This window comes from Scheffersomyces xylosifermentans (genome assembly GCF_036884685.1).
Source record: "Scheffersomyces xylosifermentans strain CBS 12540 chromosome Unknown RJT20scaffold_1, whole genome shotgun sequence".
NCBI lineage: Eukaryota > Fungi > Ascomycota > Pichiomycetes > Serinales > Debaryomycetaceae > Scheffersomyces > Scheffersomyces xylosifermentans.
In genome coordinates, this window is record NW_027042939.1 from 3,014,613 (window position 1) to 3,032,162 (window position 17,550).

At 41.1% G+C, this 17,550-nt stretch overlaps 4 protein-coding genes across 4 annotated transcripts; 1 reads left to right on the top strand and 3 right to left on the bottom strand. All coding sequences in view use genetic code 12, as the record gives it.

The window, feature by feature from the left end:
* Window positions 1-2,464: 2,464 nt before the first annotated feature.
* REV3 (Rev3p) lies at window positions 2,465-7,726 on the top strand (the record flags this gene model as incomplete). The annotated part of the gene is made up of 3 exons (XM_064921279.1): window positions 2,465-2,607; window positions 2,722-4,081; window positions 4,538-7,726. 3 exons carry the CDS (start codon window positions 2,465-2,467, stop codon window positions 7,724-7,726), a joined length of 4,692 nt encoding a protein of 1,563 aa, XP_064777666.1.
* Window positions 7,727-7,816: 90 nt separating this feature from the next.
* On the bottom strand, window positions 7,817-8,956 carry OCH1 (Och1p; the record flags this gene model as incomplete). Its single annotated transcript, XM_064918697.1, has 1 exon — window positions 7,817-8,956. The coding sequence occupies one exon, from the start codon at window positions 8,954-8,956 to the stop codon at window positions 7,817-7,819; it is 1,140 nt and encodes a 379-aa protein (XP_064777667.1).
* Window positions 8,957-10,115: 1,159 nt separating this feature from the next.
* DED1 (DEAD-box ATP-dependent RNA helicase) lies at window positions 10,116-12,421 on the bottom strand. The gene has a single exon (XM_064919239.1). The coding sequence runs from the start codon at window positions 12,247-12,249 to the stop codon at window positions 10,330-10,332; it is 1,920 nt and encodes a 639-aa protein (XP_064777668.1). The 5' UTR covers window positions 12,250-12,421; the 3' UTR covers window positions 10,116-10,329.
* A 2,005-nt stretch (window positions 12,422-14,426) lies between these two features.
* On the bottom strand, window positions 14,427-16,877 carry RJT20DRAFT_124877 (NADH/NAD(+) kinase). The gene has a single exon (XM_064916361.1). The coding sequence runs from the start codon at window positions 16,407-16,409 to the stop codon at window positions 14,667-14,669; it is 1,743 nt and encodes a 580-aa protein (XP_064777669.1). The 5' UTR covers window positions 16,410-16,877; the 3' UTR covers window positions 14,427-14,666.
* Window positions 16,878-17,550: the final 673 nt, after the last annotated feature.

Consider the following 17,550-nt stretch of genomic DNA (forward strand, 5'->3'; position numbering starts at 1 on the left):
AGTTAGCGTTGTCGATCTTCGTTGAGTATAGCGAGATCTCTCCGATAGAGATCGGAGGGCTTCCTCGAACTATTTTGGTCACGGCAATGTACCCCATTCGTATCGCACCCCCACGGCTAGATAGTCCTATCCAAGTTCCAAGAAGGGGCATGTCCTCACGACAGCCCCAGCAGTCAACCCCTCCACCCCAACTCAATATTCGACAAATCAGACGTTGCGGCAGGAAAACTTCGCTGGAGCAAGCACTTGAATGTTATTTTTAACTTAGTGCCGCAGAAGGTTACTAATTTTGATGTTGGGTGAATAATATCTATTATATTTTTTTTTTTTCACAGATCAGTATTATTTGGCACCAGCAAAGTTATTTTTAATACTACACTGTCAAGTCTTGTAAAGAATGGGCCAATGTTGTTCTATAGTTTGTGCCTTGGTCAGTGGAACCTTTGGTTCTCGGAATTAGGAGGCTGTCCCGCGGGGCCACTGGACGGCAGAAAATGGTGTGATTCGGTGTCTTTGCTTCCCAACGCAGGTTCCGTACTCACGCGACAAGCCAGGAAATCGTCGCCATAAACATAGTAAATCTGGTTTATCATATATGATAAGTCACTCTTCTTTCACTATCACAATCGGAGATCCTCTCAAATTCCTCGCCATTTCAGATGCATCTCTGTTGTGCAAACATCTACCTTAATCTTCAGGGAGGAAACTAGCATGGAAATAGCATCTACAAGATTATTCCGTAATTCTACGTTATTATTTCACTTTACTCCGTGTGCGTAATCACATCTCAGTTTAGGTTTATTTTATATCAACCCGTCGTTGCTTTAGATGGAAAAATACAGACACCCAAGGATTGCAAAAATACCAAGACCTTACTAGCCTCGGGGAGCCCCACGTCAATGTGGCTAATCTGACTGGATTTCCAGGGTAGTCTTTTGACATAAGGACAATGGTAGAGGGAAAAATCCGAGATTTTTAAAAATTTCAAATGCATAAACTTGATTAAATTCACCATGGAAGAAGTTAATTATAGCATAGAACAAGCCCCGCTGTTATTTTATCTCTTTCAAGAGACCAAGGATCTGCCGATATAGATGATCCCAATTCAGATTCCCACAGCAACAGTAAGCTGGATTCGTCAATATTTCAGCTCATGTTACATTGCCGTGTGTTCCCAATGCTAATGTGTGTCTGCTCTCGCCACGAATGCCCGTTGTAGATAAGCGAGCCAGCATGGTGCCTGCGATGGAGATGCCTTTATTCCAGGTTGACCATGGCTTCAAATTCCTAATTCATACGAATTGCCTCTTTTGTGACGGTTCCTTCGTGGTGTGTATAATCGTATGCAAGCGATGCCGTCATTGGACTTCTCTTACATGGTAAATTTCAGGTAGTATCGTTAGAAGGTTTGAGTATGTAATCACGTAGAATAAAAGGATGCTCGAGCCGACGAGAATGAGTGAAATGCACTATGGCAGCTAGGAAATGTTGCATGGGTTATCAACATATTGATGAGAATAATCTATTAATAGCTATTGTTTTGAGAAGTTCGATGGCATTTCTTTCAGTGGATCATGTGTGGCTCGTTTCGCTGTAAGAAGGGGAATGGTACCGTGTGGCATTTATAGATGACAAATAGCGTTATCATAGACTAATTAATTGAAGATAGTAAGGTAATCATGAACAACGACAGCTTATTGAATGCAAAAGATAAGGAGCTATTCCAGAAAAGTGGAGATTCTTTGCTCGTGGATAACAAGAAACGCCGAAATATATAGGTGGTCCTCCTTTTAGCTTATTTTCATTTGGAAGATACCAATTTATAGGGTACGACAGGCGACAAAAAGCCTCTCTTGTGGCATCCGAAGTGGTACAAGAATAGTTAGCATGGTGATTATTCCTGGTGCCTCCTCTGCTGGTAGGGCAACACATCTGTGAGCTTTTTTTTTTGCACCCACAAAGAGCAGCCTCCTCATCAAGTTCCACAAATCAGACTAAATCAAAAGCTGTCCCAATTTTATGCTGTTTATACTTCAACAAGATATTTTCTAAACCAATCAGCTAATTTCCAACCTTGTCTTGATACTTGTAATGATGCTGTTCGACTGTATTCTCAGGAAGACTCTTTATCATGTACATCACTGCAATTTATCTACTATTATGTAGCAAAGAAGATTAGAGTTTATTATTATAACACCCACTCACCACCCTCGTATCCTATCCTCTTCCACCTCTCTTCAACTCCCATTTCCACCGCCCCCCCTCCCATAGTCTTCCCTCATCTGAACTTCTTACTTCTACCCCACGATTGCAAAATCCTTCTCTCTATACATCTCCGGCATATAACCCCAATATCAAAAACTCCGATTTTTCAAAAGTTCATTTAACTTTCTCTTATAAAGTTACTTTCATTGCTAATTAAAAGTTGTTATAATCTCATTCTGATCGAGTATATGTGCCTCCTATGGATGACGGGAGTGAGACAGAAAGTGTAGGAAAGTTTTTTTCAGTCCAAATCAATGACTACGACACGTACCAGGCATTGCCTTCTAAATTAGATCAACTTTACTCTCATGTAACTCAAGTGCCGTTGATTAGAATATATGGGTCAATTGCAATAACAAATGCAGCGGCAGCAGCGGCAGCAGGAAACATAGATTCTTCTTCTGCCACGGATTCGTTAAATAGTTCCGAAACGGCTTTGCCTCGAAAGAAATTCAGGAAGATAGAACCAGAGAACTCTCTAAACACCTACTCTTCTGTCTTCCAGGTACTAGTACACGTTCACAATTTTTACCCATATTTGTATGTAGATTGCTTTGAATCAGATACCAAAAAGCTAGCTTCAAAATCTCATATAGACAGGGTAATCAACTACTTGGAAGCATCTTTGGCTGCATCCTTTAAAAGACGCAAAGCTCGAGGAGATGATGATGAAGCAGAGGCAGAAACCGCCTCCCCGGAGACTGACGACTACTCCAAAGCCGGTAAAATCCAAAGAAAGTACATAGCAGGTGTATCTATTTGTAAGGGAACTCCTATATATGGCTTTCAATTGGGACACAAGTTGTTCTACAGAATCTCGTTATTATCGCCATTATACAAAACACGTCTCGCCAAGATGTTGTATGAGAAGACAGTTGACTTTAATACATTTCTAGACACCGGGCACGGGAATAAACCATCTAAAAGACTTCACCTCATATATGAGGCCCATATACCATATTTATTGCAATTTTTGACAAACTTTAACCTCTTTGGATGCGGCTGGCTCCAAATTGACAAAAGTCGTACTTTGGAAGGTACCAACATTAATTCGAGAAAAGGATTGTACTTCAGAACTCCAATACTTTCCGCCTCTCATGTCAGCAGTTATACTACCGACCAAATTGACGGACTCAGTCGATACTTGAGTAACTTTATAGACTCGGAGAATGTGCTTTACAGTAATCCCGCGGATGTTGACAATTTCACCAAGTTTTCAAGAATGGGTAGATCTATGCTTGAGATAGATATTACAACAAACAGCATTGTGAATAGAGACTTTGTAACAGTAAGAGAATTGCACAATGATTTCTCGGAACTTAGAGAGTTTAAAAAGTTGCTCGCTTCATCTTCACATCATCCACATAATGGCTATAAGTACGATTTACAGGGAAAGCAACGAATTTATCTATCGTCATTAGAGCACGTTTACAATGACTTGAAGTATCAATGCAAAATCAGAAACTCCTCTTTTGAAGTTGACGATCAGGCACTTTCAATCTCCCAAAAATCACAAGCTACCACACAGGCTAAGAGTGATAGCTACTTGGGTATGGGACAAACCGAATGGTCCAATCATCTGGACTTAGAAGATTTATTATCTTATATTATCAAGCTAAATGAGACTACGAACTTGAATTTTGAAGCATATTCAAAGAAACATTTCCAAGGAAGGAAGATAAACTCCATTGTAAAGATGGTGACTACAGCAGGAATTGACGAAGAACATCCAGTTTTCATGTCATGCTTTGAATACTTGGATCTTGCAAAGAGGACGCCTCATCATGAGTTTCCTCTTCGATATGACATTGAGTTGGTAAACTGGAGAGGAAAGATTGCCAATCTTTTTACACCCAAAAGTTTGACTGAAACAGATACTTCTCGTATTCCTGTTCCATCCTCCACTCACCTGATTGAAATCAATGGCCTTCCGCTAAGCTTAAGTTTTAATAGCTCCTTCAGTGATGCCACCCCCGACACTCAAACGCCTGTAGAGTCAGCAATGACACAACCCAATAGAGAAGGAAAAAAAGAAGTGGATGATGAAGTCGAGGATGTTCTTGAGGAGCTGGACGTTGAATCATGGGATGGATTGACTTCGTCAAGCGAAGGAGAGAATGAGATTGACCTGGTTGACGTTCTGATGGATGAAGAGGATGGTGAACAAATCAAAGGTGATACTTTCGTGACAAGGGATGAAGTTGATGAAAGGGAAGAGCAAATTAATGATGAACAGCAGCTGAAAGAACTTGATGAAGGTATTCTCTACCAGATGACGCAAAATAGAACTCAAAAAACCTCAAATACTCAACATGCGAACCCCCATAACTCCTCTTTGCAAATACCAAGCTCGTTTGATGACTTCACATTTCTGGATCTTGATCAAAGTCTGATCAGCAACCCCAAAGAAGACATTGATCTATATTCTGGAAACAATTCTTACGAAGTGTTGGTTCCAAATGACATTGGTAAAGCTACAATTTCTAACACTATTAATGACTATGGAATCATGAAGATTAATTATACTAACCCGTTCTACAATAAGGAAGCAGATATTCCTGCAAAACCTTTGATATTTGCAAACAAAAAGATTCCGATTCCACTTGTGAACGATAAAGAAATCACAGTGTTGCCTATAAGCAAAATGATTGAGGAAAGTCTCTCGTTTCAGGTTTCAGAATTGAAGGCAGATCCATTTGTGGATGAACCACGGTTTAGCAAATGGCAATACCTTCCAACCCCTCCAACGAACGCTGATATCAAAGTATGGTTGAAGGACGAGGAGAAGAAGATTAGGAAAAAGGCAGAAAAGTTCAAATCTCAAATTGAGCCCGGCGTATCTCAGTCCAAAGACTTCAAGTTTTCTTACAATTCAGAAAAGATTAAACGAAGCGAAGATGGCTTTAACAAATTAAGTGATTTCCACCTTGAAATCCATTGCAACGTTCTGGATCCCAAATTCTCTGCTGATCCTATGAAAGATGCTGTTTCCATAATTTTATACCATTTTGATGATAGCAATGGCATGTTTGCTCACTCCAACAATACTTCCGGAATACTTATTTATAATGATGGTAATTATGATGAGAAACTCCTAACTAAGGCAGTGAACTTTTTAGACGAAAGAACTCAAATCGAAATATTTGACAACGAAGTACTCATGGTTAACCGACTAGTAAATATTGTGGAAGTCTTTGATCCAGACATTTTATCTGGGTATGAAATCAATGCCCTTTCTTGGGGATACATCATTGAGAGGTTTAGAAGTGTGTACGATGTCAACCTTTTAGCAGATTTCAGTAGAGGAAGATATAAGACAAATGGGAAGTTTGGTGACCGTTGGGGATATACACATACCTCTAATATTAAGATAAGCGGCAGACATCTTATCAATGTTTGGCGATTACTTCGCCACGAGATGAGCTTGACTAGTTATTCCCTCGAAAATGTCTCCTATCACTTACTTCACCAATCTTTACCAAAATATCTGAATTTTCAGTTGTCTCAATGGCTACGAAGCTCGAAGTTTCTGGAAGTTCTCGTTGTCTTTCGATATTATATCCGTAAAATTTCATTGATTTTAAAAATTATTGAAGTTCAAGAACTAATTACTAGAAATGTTGAGCATTCCCGGTTGATCGGTATTGACTTCAATTCAAACTTTTACCGAGGATCGCAATACAGAATCGAATCTATTCTTTCAAGATTAGCCAAACTGGAGAATTTATTGTTGAATTCACCCTCAAAGCAGCAAGTTTTTGAAATGAAGCCTATAGAGTGCATCCCTTTGATCATGGAACCTGATTCAAACTTTTATAAGTCGCCATTAGTTGTGCTCGATTTTCAATCTCTATATCCCTCAGTCATGATTGCCTATAATTATTGTTTCTCGACATTAGTTGGAAGACTACATAATTTTAAGCCAAACAAGAATGATTTCGGATATTTGAAGAGCCATTATCTACCACCTGGCCTTATTGACCTCATAAACAAAGAGGGCGGAATTACGCTATCTCCAAATGGATACGTGTTCGTGAAAAGTAGTATTAGGAAGTCAATTTTGGCGAAGATGTTGGAGGAGATTTTAAATATAAGAATTAAAGTCAAAGAAGTCATGAAATTGTTCAGGGATGATAAAGAATTGACCAGGCTTTACAACGCCCGTCAATTGGCCTTAAAATTAATCGCTAATGTCACCTACGGGTACACTTCGGCGACTTTCAGTGGTAGAATGCCCAATCCTGATGTTTCAGATGCCATTGTTTCAACTGGAAGGGAGATTTTAAGCAAGTCGATTGATATCATCAATAATGGGGACTATGGAGCCAGGGTAGTTTATGGAGATACCGACTCTCTTTTTGTTTATTTTCCTGGTAAATCCAAAGATGACGCTTTCAGGATAGGAAGACAGATTGCTCAAGATATTACAGACCAGTTCCCAGATCCAATAAAGTTGAAGTTTGAGAAAGTTTATCACCCTTGTGTTTTATTGACGAAGAAGCGGTATGTTGGGTATAGTTATGAGTATGAGAGCCAAACCGAGCCTAAATTTGATGCCAAAGGAATAGAGACTGTTAGAAGAGATGGTATCCCAGCCCAACAAAAGATTGTTGAAAAGTCTCTCCGGATTCTATTTGAGACTAAAAACCTCTCCAAGGTAAAAGAATATGTCCTAAAGCAGTTTTATAAGATTTCTGTCAATAAGATTTCCATTAACGATTTCTGTTTTGCGAAGGAAGTCCGCTATGGAACTTACAAGAACGAAGCATACTTGCCGCCTGGAGCTATAGTTGCCAATAAAAAGGTCGAGGAAGACCATCGAAAGGAGCCACAATACAAACAGAGAGTTCCATATGTTGTCATAATGGATCCAACCAAGACCAGAATAAAAGATCGGTGTATGTCTCCAGAAGATTTCATGAAGTCATATAAAACTCCTAATCCATATTCTTTAGATTACGACTATTACATTACCCGTGTACTAATACCTCCCTTAGAACGAATTTTTAACCTTATGGGTGTTGACGTGAAGGCATGGTACCGAGAGCTTCCAAAGTTCAAGAATTTACAGAACAAGAACAACAGAACAACGGCAAACGGTGTTCTAAATATTTCGAACAATATCAAATCGCATTCTTGCTTGAATTGTGGAGAGAACTTATCTGAATTCTCTCCCTCGAAGTACATTTGCACTGATTGCAAGCAACAAGAATTAGAGCTCATGACGAATTTAGCAATGGAGCAAAAGGTTAATGAAGCTAAGGTGCTTTCAATGGAAAGACTTTGTGAGAGATGCGTCAACCGCAATTTCGAAGGTGTGGGGCTATATATGGATAACTCCCCTTCAGATGACTGTGTAAATAATGACTGCTCGGTATACTACAACAAATTCAAGGCAAAGAATATGCGGTTGCAACTCCAAGAAAAAAGCAACCGAATATTCGACGACTTGCATTGGTAGCTCATAACGACTGTAATGAATTAATGATTTTAATGTACAATTATAAACTAATATACAATGTATAATGCTATTTCCTAGAGGTTCGGGAGCTCAATCCTCTTCAGGATCTTCTTGTTTGGAATCGTCGTGTTTCCAACTTCCCAGGAACATGTGCTTGGCATATGCCATAGGATCGAAAGAGCTCTTGGCACCCATTTGGTTGACATCTGGACTGAATGAGGTGATAGGCAAGATCATCACATCATCAACCGCAATAGGCATCTCCATTCCCGTGAACAACTTCCAATCCACGATCTGGTCGTACTTTTTCGTCTTAAAGTTCTCTGGTGGTTGGAGGACATTATTCATGTAATTAAATACGGCGTCAGTCCAAATACCAGGACCAGTCCAGTCCATGATGTCACCTCCAGCATCTTTACCCAAAACCTTCTTGATTTCTCCCTTCTTTTGTCTTGTAAGCGTGATTTCGGTAATTTTAGCAATCAACTCACGCAATAATGGATGTCCTCTTTTTGCTTGAATAGTCCATTGGCAGAATTGGATACGTCTAGCATACCACTCATTCCAGTCTGGTCTATCTGGATCGGCTTCAATTCCTACAACAATACCCATGTTATTAGGTTTTCCATATAAAGTAGCATTTGCAGAGAGCCATTGGTCAATAGGCTTCAAACTCACTGTATCTATATCTGAGTAGACGCCTCCTCTAGCGTATAAGATCAAATACCTAAAGAAGTCTGCTTTCAAGATGCTCTTCGGCATGATATTGTAAGCTTTTGCGACGTCAGGAACTGTAGCGTATAATTGGTTAACCAACTCTTCACAAACATTGTCTGGGATTATATAATGCTTATAGTCAGGGTTATTCTCCACCCAGGTACTCTGGTAGCTCTTATATTTGTCAGGGAAGGCGGCGTCCTCTAAACTGACCTTCCATGTCTGCCAGATATTCTTCTGGAATGGTTTATTAGGCTCGTATGGGAATTGAAACGACAACTGCTGTCTCACCGTCGAGTCTATAGGTAATCGTGCCTTTTTATTGGGTTGGAAGTTGATTCCTGTCTTGGCCCAATTGGAGTTTTCTTCGAGTTCTCTTCTCAATTGAAGTTTACTTGAACTGAACTCAGTGCGATGGTTGCCTCCAGGTATGCTGAAAGAACGGAAAAATCCGTAGAGCACATAAAGAACCGCCACCAGAATCAATGCTAGTCTGAGTTTCCTAGGAACCATCTTGCTACTAGCCATTCTGACAAAACAACAGTAGTATTCACTTACCATAAAAGTGTTAAAATCGATTTTTCACCAAAGCGGAAATGTGAGGTCACGTGCATATATCTTAATCTGGGAACGTTCACGTGTCGCGTCGGCCGAATAAGTTTGCTGGTGGAGAGATGGCAAGAAAGGGGGCTGAGATAAAGGGGTTGAGAGATGGCAATTTTGGTTCGATAAGAGTCGTAGGGTGTTGTGGGGGGTGAAAGGTATTGTTTGGTTGAGATCGGGTTTGGAAAAGGTGAAATTTTGGTGTGAAACAATGGGGTCCTATTGGTGAAGAATAGCTAGTGAGCCCTTCGTACCATTAAGCAATATGTCAAAAAGTCATAGAAGAAGATAATGATGATGATGAAAATGAAAAAGAAGAACAAGGGAAGAAACAAATTTAAGAAGACTCCATCCTAATTCACATTGCTTCACTATTCTCACAAGATTAAGTCCCTTTTCTGCCCTAAGTATCCCCATCATCATAACACTTAATGAACCCTAATGGCCTGCCATAAAAGCTGCAAATTACTCTCTTGGCATATGGTTGTTTATCTGCAGGTGGTACCTGAATCCATACAGAAGCCGTATAGATAACGGGTTATCATCAGAGATATCATCATGATAATCGGATTCGAACTTCTCTCGTCTTTATTGCTAGCCAAGAGCCAGTTCATTTCTACACCTCTCATAGATATTCTACTTCGAACTTTATAATATGAATATATTAGTTGTATAAATATATAGATATACACTTGCAAATATGCATCAAGATGGTAAAAAAAAAGCTGTATAAAAGGAACCCAATGTCTAAATCCAAAGAAATAATGTAAAATAAACTTTTCAAATGACCCAAGAAAACAAAAAAGATTTATCAAATAACCCATTAATAACTTTTCTATAATAAGTTTTTTCATGTTCGGTAGTAGATATGCCTTTCGTAGTAATCAAACTAGAAATACATCAAGGACTATGACGACCCATGGAATCAGTGATAACAACCAACAACTCCGAAAATCAAACGTAACAACGCAGTCATATATCCATAAGAGAAAAGACCCGACAGGAAAATTATCTGAAAATAAAAAAACAACTGCAAAAGTGATTAATGCAAATAAATAAATAAATTTAATAAATAAAATCTTTTTCCTCTTTCCTTGACAATAAAAGATCCAGACATGGAGTAGTAGAATAGATAGCAAGTAACAATGCACAATCAAGTGAATTAGAAACACAGTGATGAAACAAAAATAAAAAATGCAATGAGTGGCTCGATGTTGCTCCTCTCATGCAACCAGAACTCGTAGATGGCTTTACCTGCTACATGCTGGTATCAGCATGGTAGTTTACCACCAAGAGTTGCTGCTGCTGGTAGGGTTACCGTAACCAGAAGATGAGCGACCACCGGAACTGTATCCACCGCTGGAGTAGCCGCCGCCTTGAGATGGAGAGCCCCAGGAGTTGTTGTTAGAACCCCAGTTACCACCACTGGCTGGAGCCTGTCTTCTGAAATCTCTGACAGGACCTCTGGAGCCACCACGGCCGCCACGAGCTCCACCCATCTTACCACCGAAAGAAGACTCTCTGGCAATCTTGGACAAGAACTCAGGAACTTCTTGGTTAGCTTCGTTCAACAAGTCAACCATACCTTTACAGATGTTCTTGTTGTTTCTGTTGAAAAAGGCAGTGGCAATACCAACGTTACCGGCACGTCCAGTACGACCAATTCTGTGAACATAGTCGTCAATGTCACTTGGCAAGTCGTAGTTAATGACGTGGGCGACGTTTGAAATATCCAAACCTCTGGCAGCAACAGCGGTAGCAACCAAAATTGGGGCAGTACCACTCTTGAAGGCAGCCAAGGCCTTTTCTCTTTCGTATTGGGATCTGTCACCGTGGATGGCAGTGGCTGGGAAACCTTGGTCGTACAAGAAGTCGGCCAAGTTGTCAGCCATTCTCTTGGTTTCGGTGAAAATGATGGTCAAACCGGCATCGCCAGCAGACAAGAGATCAAGCAAAACAGACTTCTTCTCTTCGTCTTCGACATATAAGATCTTTTGGGTGATGTTCTCGGAAGTAGAACCAACTCTACCGACGGACAAGAAAATGTAGTCCTTCAAGAAATCACGAGCAAGCATTTGGATGTCTCTTGGGAAGGTGGCAGAGAACATAAGGGTTTGTCTGTTCTCAACATCTGGCATGTCACACTCTTGGACAATGTGTCTGATTTGTGGTTCGAAACCCATATCCAACATTCTGTCGGCTTCGTCCAAAACCAAGTATTTGATGTTGGCTAAGGAGACTCTACCTCTCTCCAAAAGATCCTTAAGACGACCTGGAGTGGCGACAAGCAAGTCACAGCCCTTGTCCAAGTTTCTGATTTGTTGACCAATGTCGGCACCACCGTACACGACACATGGCTTAACCCAAGATCTATAGGAGAACTTTCTGGCCTCATCGTAGATTTGAGAAACCAATTCTCTGGTTGGGGCCATAACCAAGGCAGTTGGGTGGACCTTGTGAGAGGAGAAGGCACCGGCGGATTCAACAACCTCCGATGGACCGTTCATGTAGGACTCGGACAACACTGGGAAAAGGAAACCACCAGTCTTACCGGAACCAGTTTGGGCACAAGCCATCAAATCTCTGCCACCAGCGACGATAGGAACAGAGTACTTTTGGACAGGAGTTGGCTTGGTGAAACGAGACAAGGTGATGTTTTCAACCAACAATTCGTCCAATGGAGGAGAAGTGAAGGAGGTAATTGGTTCTGGAACACCTTCACCAGAAGCTTCAACTGGAATATCATCGTAGTTGTCGAAGTTGATACCGGACGATTGGATGGAGGTGTCTTCGGCGGTTCCGAAAAGCTCCAATTCAAGCTTCTCGTTACGAGCAGATGGCTCGTGCTTTCCGTCGACCCACTTACCTACACCAGGTCTGTTGTAGTTGGATCTTCCTCCAAAGCCGCGAGAACCACCGTTGTTGAAGCCGCCACGACGGTTTCCACCGCCGTAGGCAAAGGAGCCGTTGGAGTTGGAGTCGTATCCTCCACGACGGTTGCCTCCTCCGAATCCGAAAGAGCCTCCGTTGTTGAACCCGCCGCGGCGGTTGTCATCGCCAGCTCCACCAGCACCACCGGATCTGTTGCGAAGGTGAGGAGGAACGTACCCACTCTTGCCTCTGCGAGACTCGTTGCCGGCTCCGTTGCCAGCACCGTTGTCTTGTACAGAGAGGTTGTTCATTTGCTGAGTAAAATCGGTCATATTCGATACTTGTTCTATAAGTTGTAGTATACTCTGAGTAAAGAAGAGTGGTATCAATTTGGCTGTAAAGATTAGAGGCAAACCGAGTTTTTTGTATGAGCAGCATAAAATTTTTTTCTTTTTTTTTGGAAGAGGGTCGTGTGGAGGCTAAGGTCGTGTGTGGAGGCCAATGTGTGATAGAGGGTATTTGGGAGAGGTGGTGGAGGTGGTGGTGGTGGGTGGTCATGTTAGTGATTGTTAGTTATGCAAAGTGGTGGAAGTGATTTTAATTAAGGATGTTAGTGATGTTAGTGATTTTAATTAAGGATGTTAATGATGTTAATTAATGATGTTAGAAATGTCAATTAATGATATTAGTGATGTTAATTAATGATATTAGAGATGTTAATTCAGGATTATAGAGATATTACTGATGTTACTAATGCTATTTAATAGAAGGGTTGTGGTGATTCGCAGTCTACAATTTTGTGGGTGAGTGGAATTACTTTCTGTTTCAAGTGGCAGTGTAATTTGCTACGGTAAGTGTGTTATTTTCCACGGTGTTGCATTTCATATTTTCTAGGCCAGTTAGCACGGTGTTGCATTTCATATTTTCTAGGCCAGTTAGCACGGTATTTCGGACTATGATATTGCTACAAACACTGTCTGTGAGATAAAAATTGTAGGCTAATAGACTGTGCATATCTATGTATCTTTGTAGTTATACTATGAATAATTGTGTGTTGTCTTAAGCTTTTATCTATCATAGATGTATTTATCTATATCTATTATCTATAATATCCAGCTTCCTACTTGAACTACCTCCAATACCCAATTCCATTCTATCCTAATATCTACCTTATATACTCCACTTCTTCCACTTCCGCTTCCACCTCCACTTCCCATGTGCTTTCCCTCTCCCTCTCCCTCTCCCTCTCCCTCTCCCTCTCCCTCTCCCTCGCTCCCGCTCGATTTCGCAATCGCTATCTCCCTCCCGTTTCATGTAGTGTGTACGCTCGGCTGTGTGAATCTCAGAACGCAAAAATTTCTTTGCTGTGAAATCAAAGCCAGTGAAAAAAAAAAAAAAAAAGAGTCACCGGACATTGATAACGAAACAAAAGTAACACCACACGAACCAAGAAGAGACCCTGGTGAAAGGTCATTTCCCAATATTATCTCTTCCCTTCGTTTCGCTTCGCTTCGTTTCTCCTCCCCTACTTCGCTCGACGAAATTCCACGAATTCTTTTCCAATTTTCACCCTGTCAACCCCGATCTCGATGCCCTACATTCTCCCCTCTAACGATCTTCTCCTCTACCATCCCGGCTGTTCGAAGTACTTCTAGACGTGTCCCAAAAGACGTGTTCAGCACAGCAATTTTTGGGACATTTCATCGATATCGGCCACCGCACGACCGAAATAAAAATTTTTTGGGGTTACTGAAATTATAATTATTTGATAAAGACGCGGGTCCGAGGGAAGGTTATTTACTCGGTAGGGACACGACTTCTCGGAGTATGATTAGGCACTACATGATACGAAGTGTTGTGGTGGGAGACTAACCATTATGGTTTTTTGCATCCAGATCAAAACGGGGTAGCAGCCCTTACCATAGCTCTTGTAGTTGAGGGAAAATCTGAGTAAGGTTAAAGCAAGTCAACCACCAAACTTTTGAGAGCAATATAACCTTAACTTAACCCCTGAAAATCATACCGTTTACGTTAACCCATAGCATAAAAACAAACTGCTCATGCCCTCTCCTGGTGGAACGACGTCTGCTTAAAGTTGCTTCACGTGACATGATTGTCTTTTCTTTTTAATGGTATCTTTCCATTGGTTTCTTTTTGCCAAAATCGTGACTAAAATTTGAATAGTCATACCGTTTTATCTCTGGAAAATGGGACACTACCCAAGCACTACTGGCCGGGCTTTCAATGCTACGACAAAAGCAGTAAACAGAGTAAGTAAATCGTTTTGAAAATATTCATTTCGGCTGAATAAACTTTTGCGGCATGGATGTTGATATATTATGTAAGCGTTTAGTATGAATTTCGGCGGCATGGATGTTTTATAGCAATAGATTTTGCAGTCACCTTTGATGAAGCCATTGATGAAACCATAACCCCGTTTTATTTGCTCTTGATTTCATATCAAGTAGAATGTTCTTTGCTCGCTCCGATTCTATTCTACATCAGGTCTATATTTACGCCTTGTATTTACTAATTAATTATGAATATATCCTGGGAATTGCACTTCACTATGTGGATCCCACGACTTACTCTTCCATCCTCCTGAACCTCTTTATAACTCTGAAAATAAAATAACATGGATGATCCAAACGAGGATTCCACAGAAGCAATCACAATTACGATTGCAACGCAAGCGAGAAGAGAAAAGCGCTAACATACCAACGAATCGAACTCTGTCTATATATTTTCATTAAGCATTGTCCTCTGATCCAGAACCCGTGGATGTGGAAGACGAATATCTTGTAGAGTTCGATGTTGAAGTGGTGCTGGAACTATCCAACGTAATCCTGGCATGTGGGTGGGCAAAGCAGGTGCCCTCGAATCCACCAAATGAATTACCAGGAGGAGGTGTGTTAATTCCATTACCCGGAGAAGGTATGTATGGACTATCTTCATCACCAGTATCAGATGGTGTGGATGAAGAGTCTGAAGTGTAGTTTATATCGTATTCGTCGTCATTATTGGTCTCTATATGGAGGTTTTCCAAACTTTCTGTTACGCCTCCTGTAGTTTCGCGTAAATTACGTTGGTTCTTATCACTAAGCAAATGACTGAAAGGTTTCTGTTGTTCTCTTGCGTTCCAGTTCAAGTTCCGACTGACACTATCAATGTACTCAGTCTTGGAGGAAATAACGGTGGGGAATGGGAAAGGACTGGCTTGAATAGTTACGTAGTCCCCCTTGTTCAATTCAGTGCGGACTTTACCGTCAAAGGATGCCCAAGCGGTGGATCTGCTGGTCTCAGGAACTTTGACCTTTAAGAACATTCCGTCTGGCAATAAAATCGGTCTGAAGGACAATGTGTGAGGACAAATTGGGGTGACACTGATGGCACTGACCCCTGGGTGAACCAAAGATCCACCTGCAGAAAGAGAGTAAGCAGTCGATCCCGTTGGAGTAGCGATGATTAAACCATCAGCTTGTGCAATTGTAAGTAAGGAGCCATCTCCATACAATTCCAATTGTGTGACGTAAGGTGAAGGTCCTCTATCTACCACCAATTCGTTTAAAACCTGTTGTTCACATACCAATTTTCCATCGGCTCTGTGTACTCTACAAGTAAATCTCATTCTTAAGTATGCTTTAACGCCAGAAGCTAGCACGGTGTTCATCCGCTCTCTGAACAGATCAAACTTGAAATTGGTCAAGAACCCTAATGAGCCCAATGCAAATGAAATGACTGGAGGTACTACCCTTTGGAATAAGTTGGAAGCGTATAGCACTGTACCGTCTCCACCTAAAGTAACGACCAAATCGAACTCTTCTGGATTCTTCAATGCAAACTTCTTATCCCAGAAGCGTAATAACCCGTTTGCTTTGGGAAAATTGGTCTTGATGTCGTCCGTTCTGAAACGCTTCAGGTTTTCCAACTTACTATCTACATAGACGGTGATATCACGATCTTGTGTGAGCAACCACTCCACCACTTCTCTGGTGAGGTATATGAGTGAGTTGTCACGGGCTTTCGTTACTATCATAATTGCACGGACATCTAATTGAATGGTGGCTTTGGAGAGGTTTTTGGCAAGCATTCTGACCCCATTGGCGGTTTCTGCCAATTCTGTGTGAGACTTGACTGATCTGAGATCGTCATTGCTGAGCTTACTAAGAACACTGGAAGTGACCTTCTTTGCCTTGACCTGTTCGCAGTAAAGCTTATTATGTATCATCGGACCTTCTCGAGAGATGTAGCCATTGGGGCTTGTACCAGACGAGCTGATGTTGGGGATGATGGTATGGTTATTGGTGATCACGGTGCCGTAGCCACGAGAAGCCCGTTTTGATGCGGAGGTTGTTCCGTTACTCATGGGGATGTTTTGGGCCGTTGTGTGGGTATGGATGTCGTTGTGGATGCTGTGGTGTCCCGTGTTGTTGATTTGGGCCGTTAATTGGCTATTCTTGCTGGATCCGTTTTCTGGGAAGTACGAAGACATAGAATGACTAATTCTGGTGGGTGTGACTATGCTAGCAAAGGCACTAGAAATGGGCTAACCAGGCGGATTTTGGCTAGACAAGTTGGTTGGTTGTTGTCGGAGCAACTCCTTGAGTCAACCAGTGGTTTTTCGAGTTTTTATCGTGTTTTTTTTTTAGTATCAGCGGCTACTGTTACTGCTCAACAAAGCACGGTGTCACAATAAGTCACTAACAGAAAAATGTATGGAGAAGAGAAGTCCCGAAATTTATACGAACTGCGATTTTCGGGGTGCGATGATATTTTTCTGGTGGGGACGGGATGGACCTGTTAGTGAGAAAAAGATAGGCAAAGTGGTTGAAAATGGCAGAAAGTGTGAGAAAGTGTGAGAAAATGAGTTATTGATTAGTGAGACAGTTGTGGGTGCTAGGGGTGGTTTTTATCGTGACTGTGAGACTATCGGTGAGTGATGTAACGGCGACAAAAAAAACCGGTGAGACACTGTCCAGTGGGTGAGGTAATAATATACTGCAAAAGTGCGAAGTTTATTAAGTTAGTAAGTTAGTAAGTCAGTGAGAATGGGTGAGGGAAAAAAGTGACAAATCGGTGACGCCTGTTTATTTGGGGACGGTTTGTGGAGGAATTGTGGAGGATTCTCGATGGTATTTATGCTGGTAGCGAGACAGGCGAAAACAGGATGAGAAAGGCGAGCAGAATAGTGCGGGAAGGTAGAAGATGTTTGGTTGTGTGTGTTAGGATAGAGCTATTAATGTTGTATGTTAGAAGATTGTTTCTTGTTAGCAGCCAAGGTGAGGAGATGGGAGGTCGAAGCTGGTGAAATGGAATGAGACGATGGAAGAGGACCGGATGCGTTTTTGAATTTTCGATTGTTCGGTTTGGTTTGATTTGTGGGGCGACCTGTGTTAATTATGGGTACGAAGGTGGTATGTTCTATGGGTATTTGTTGTGTTTGTATTTTTGTTTATTGTGTTGATTGTGACTATTGAAGGTGTATGAATATTAGTATTATAAGGCCCAGCTGAAAACGGTAGATGAAAAATTTCTTATAATACTACTACTAAAATAATAATAGTAGTAATAATAATAATAATATTTAAATATTAACCCTAATATTATATCTATAATTTACTATGTAATATGGA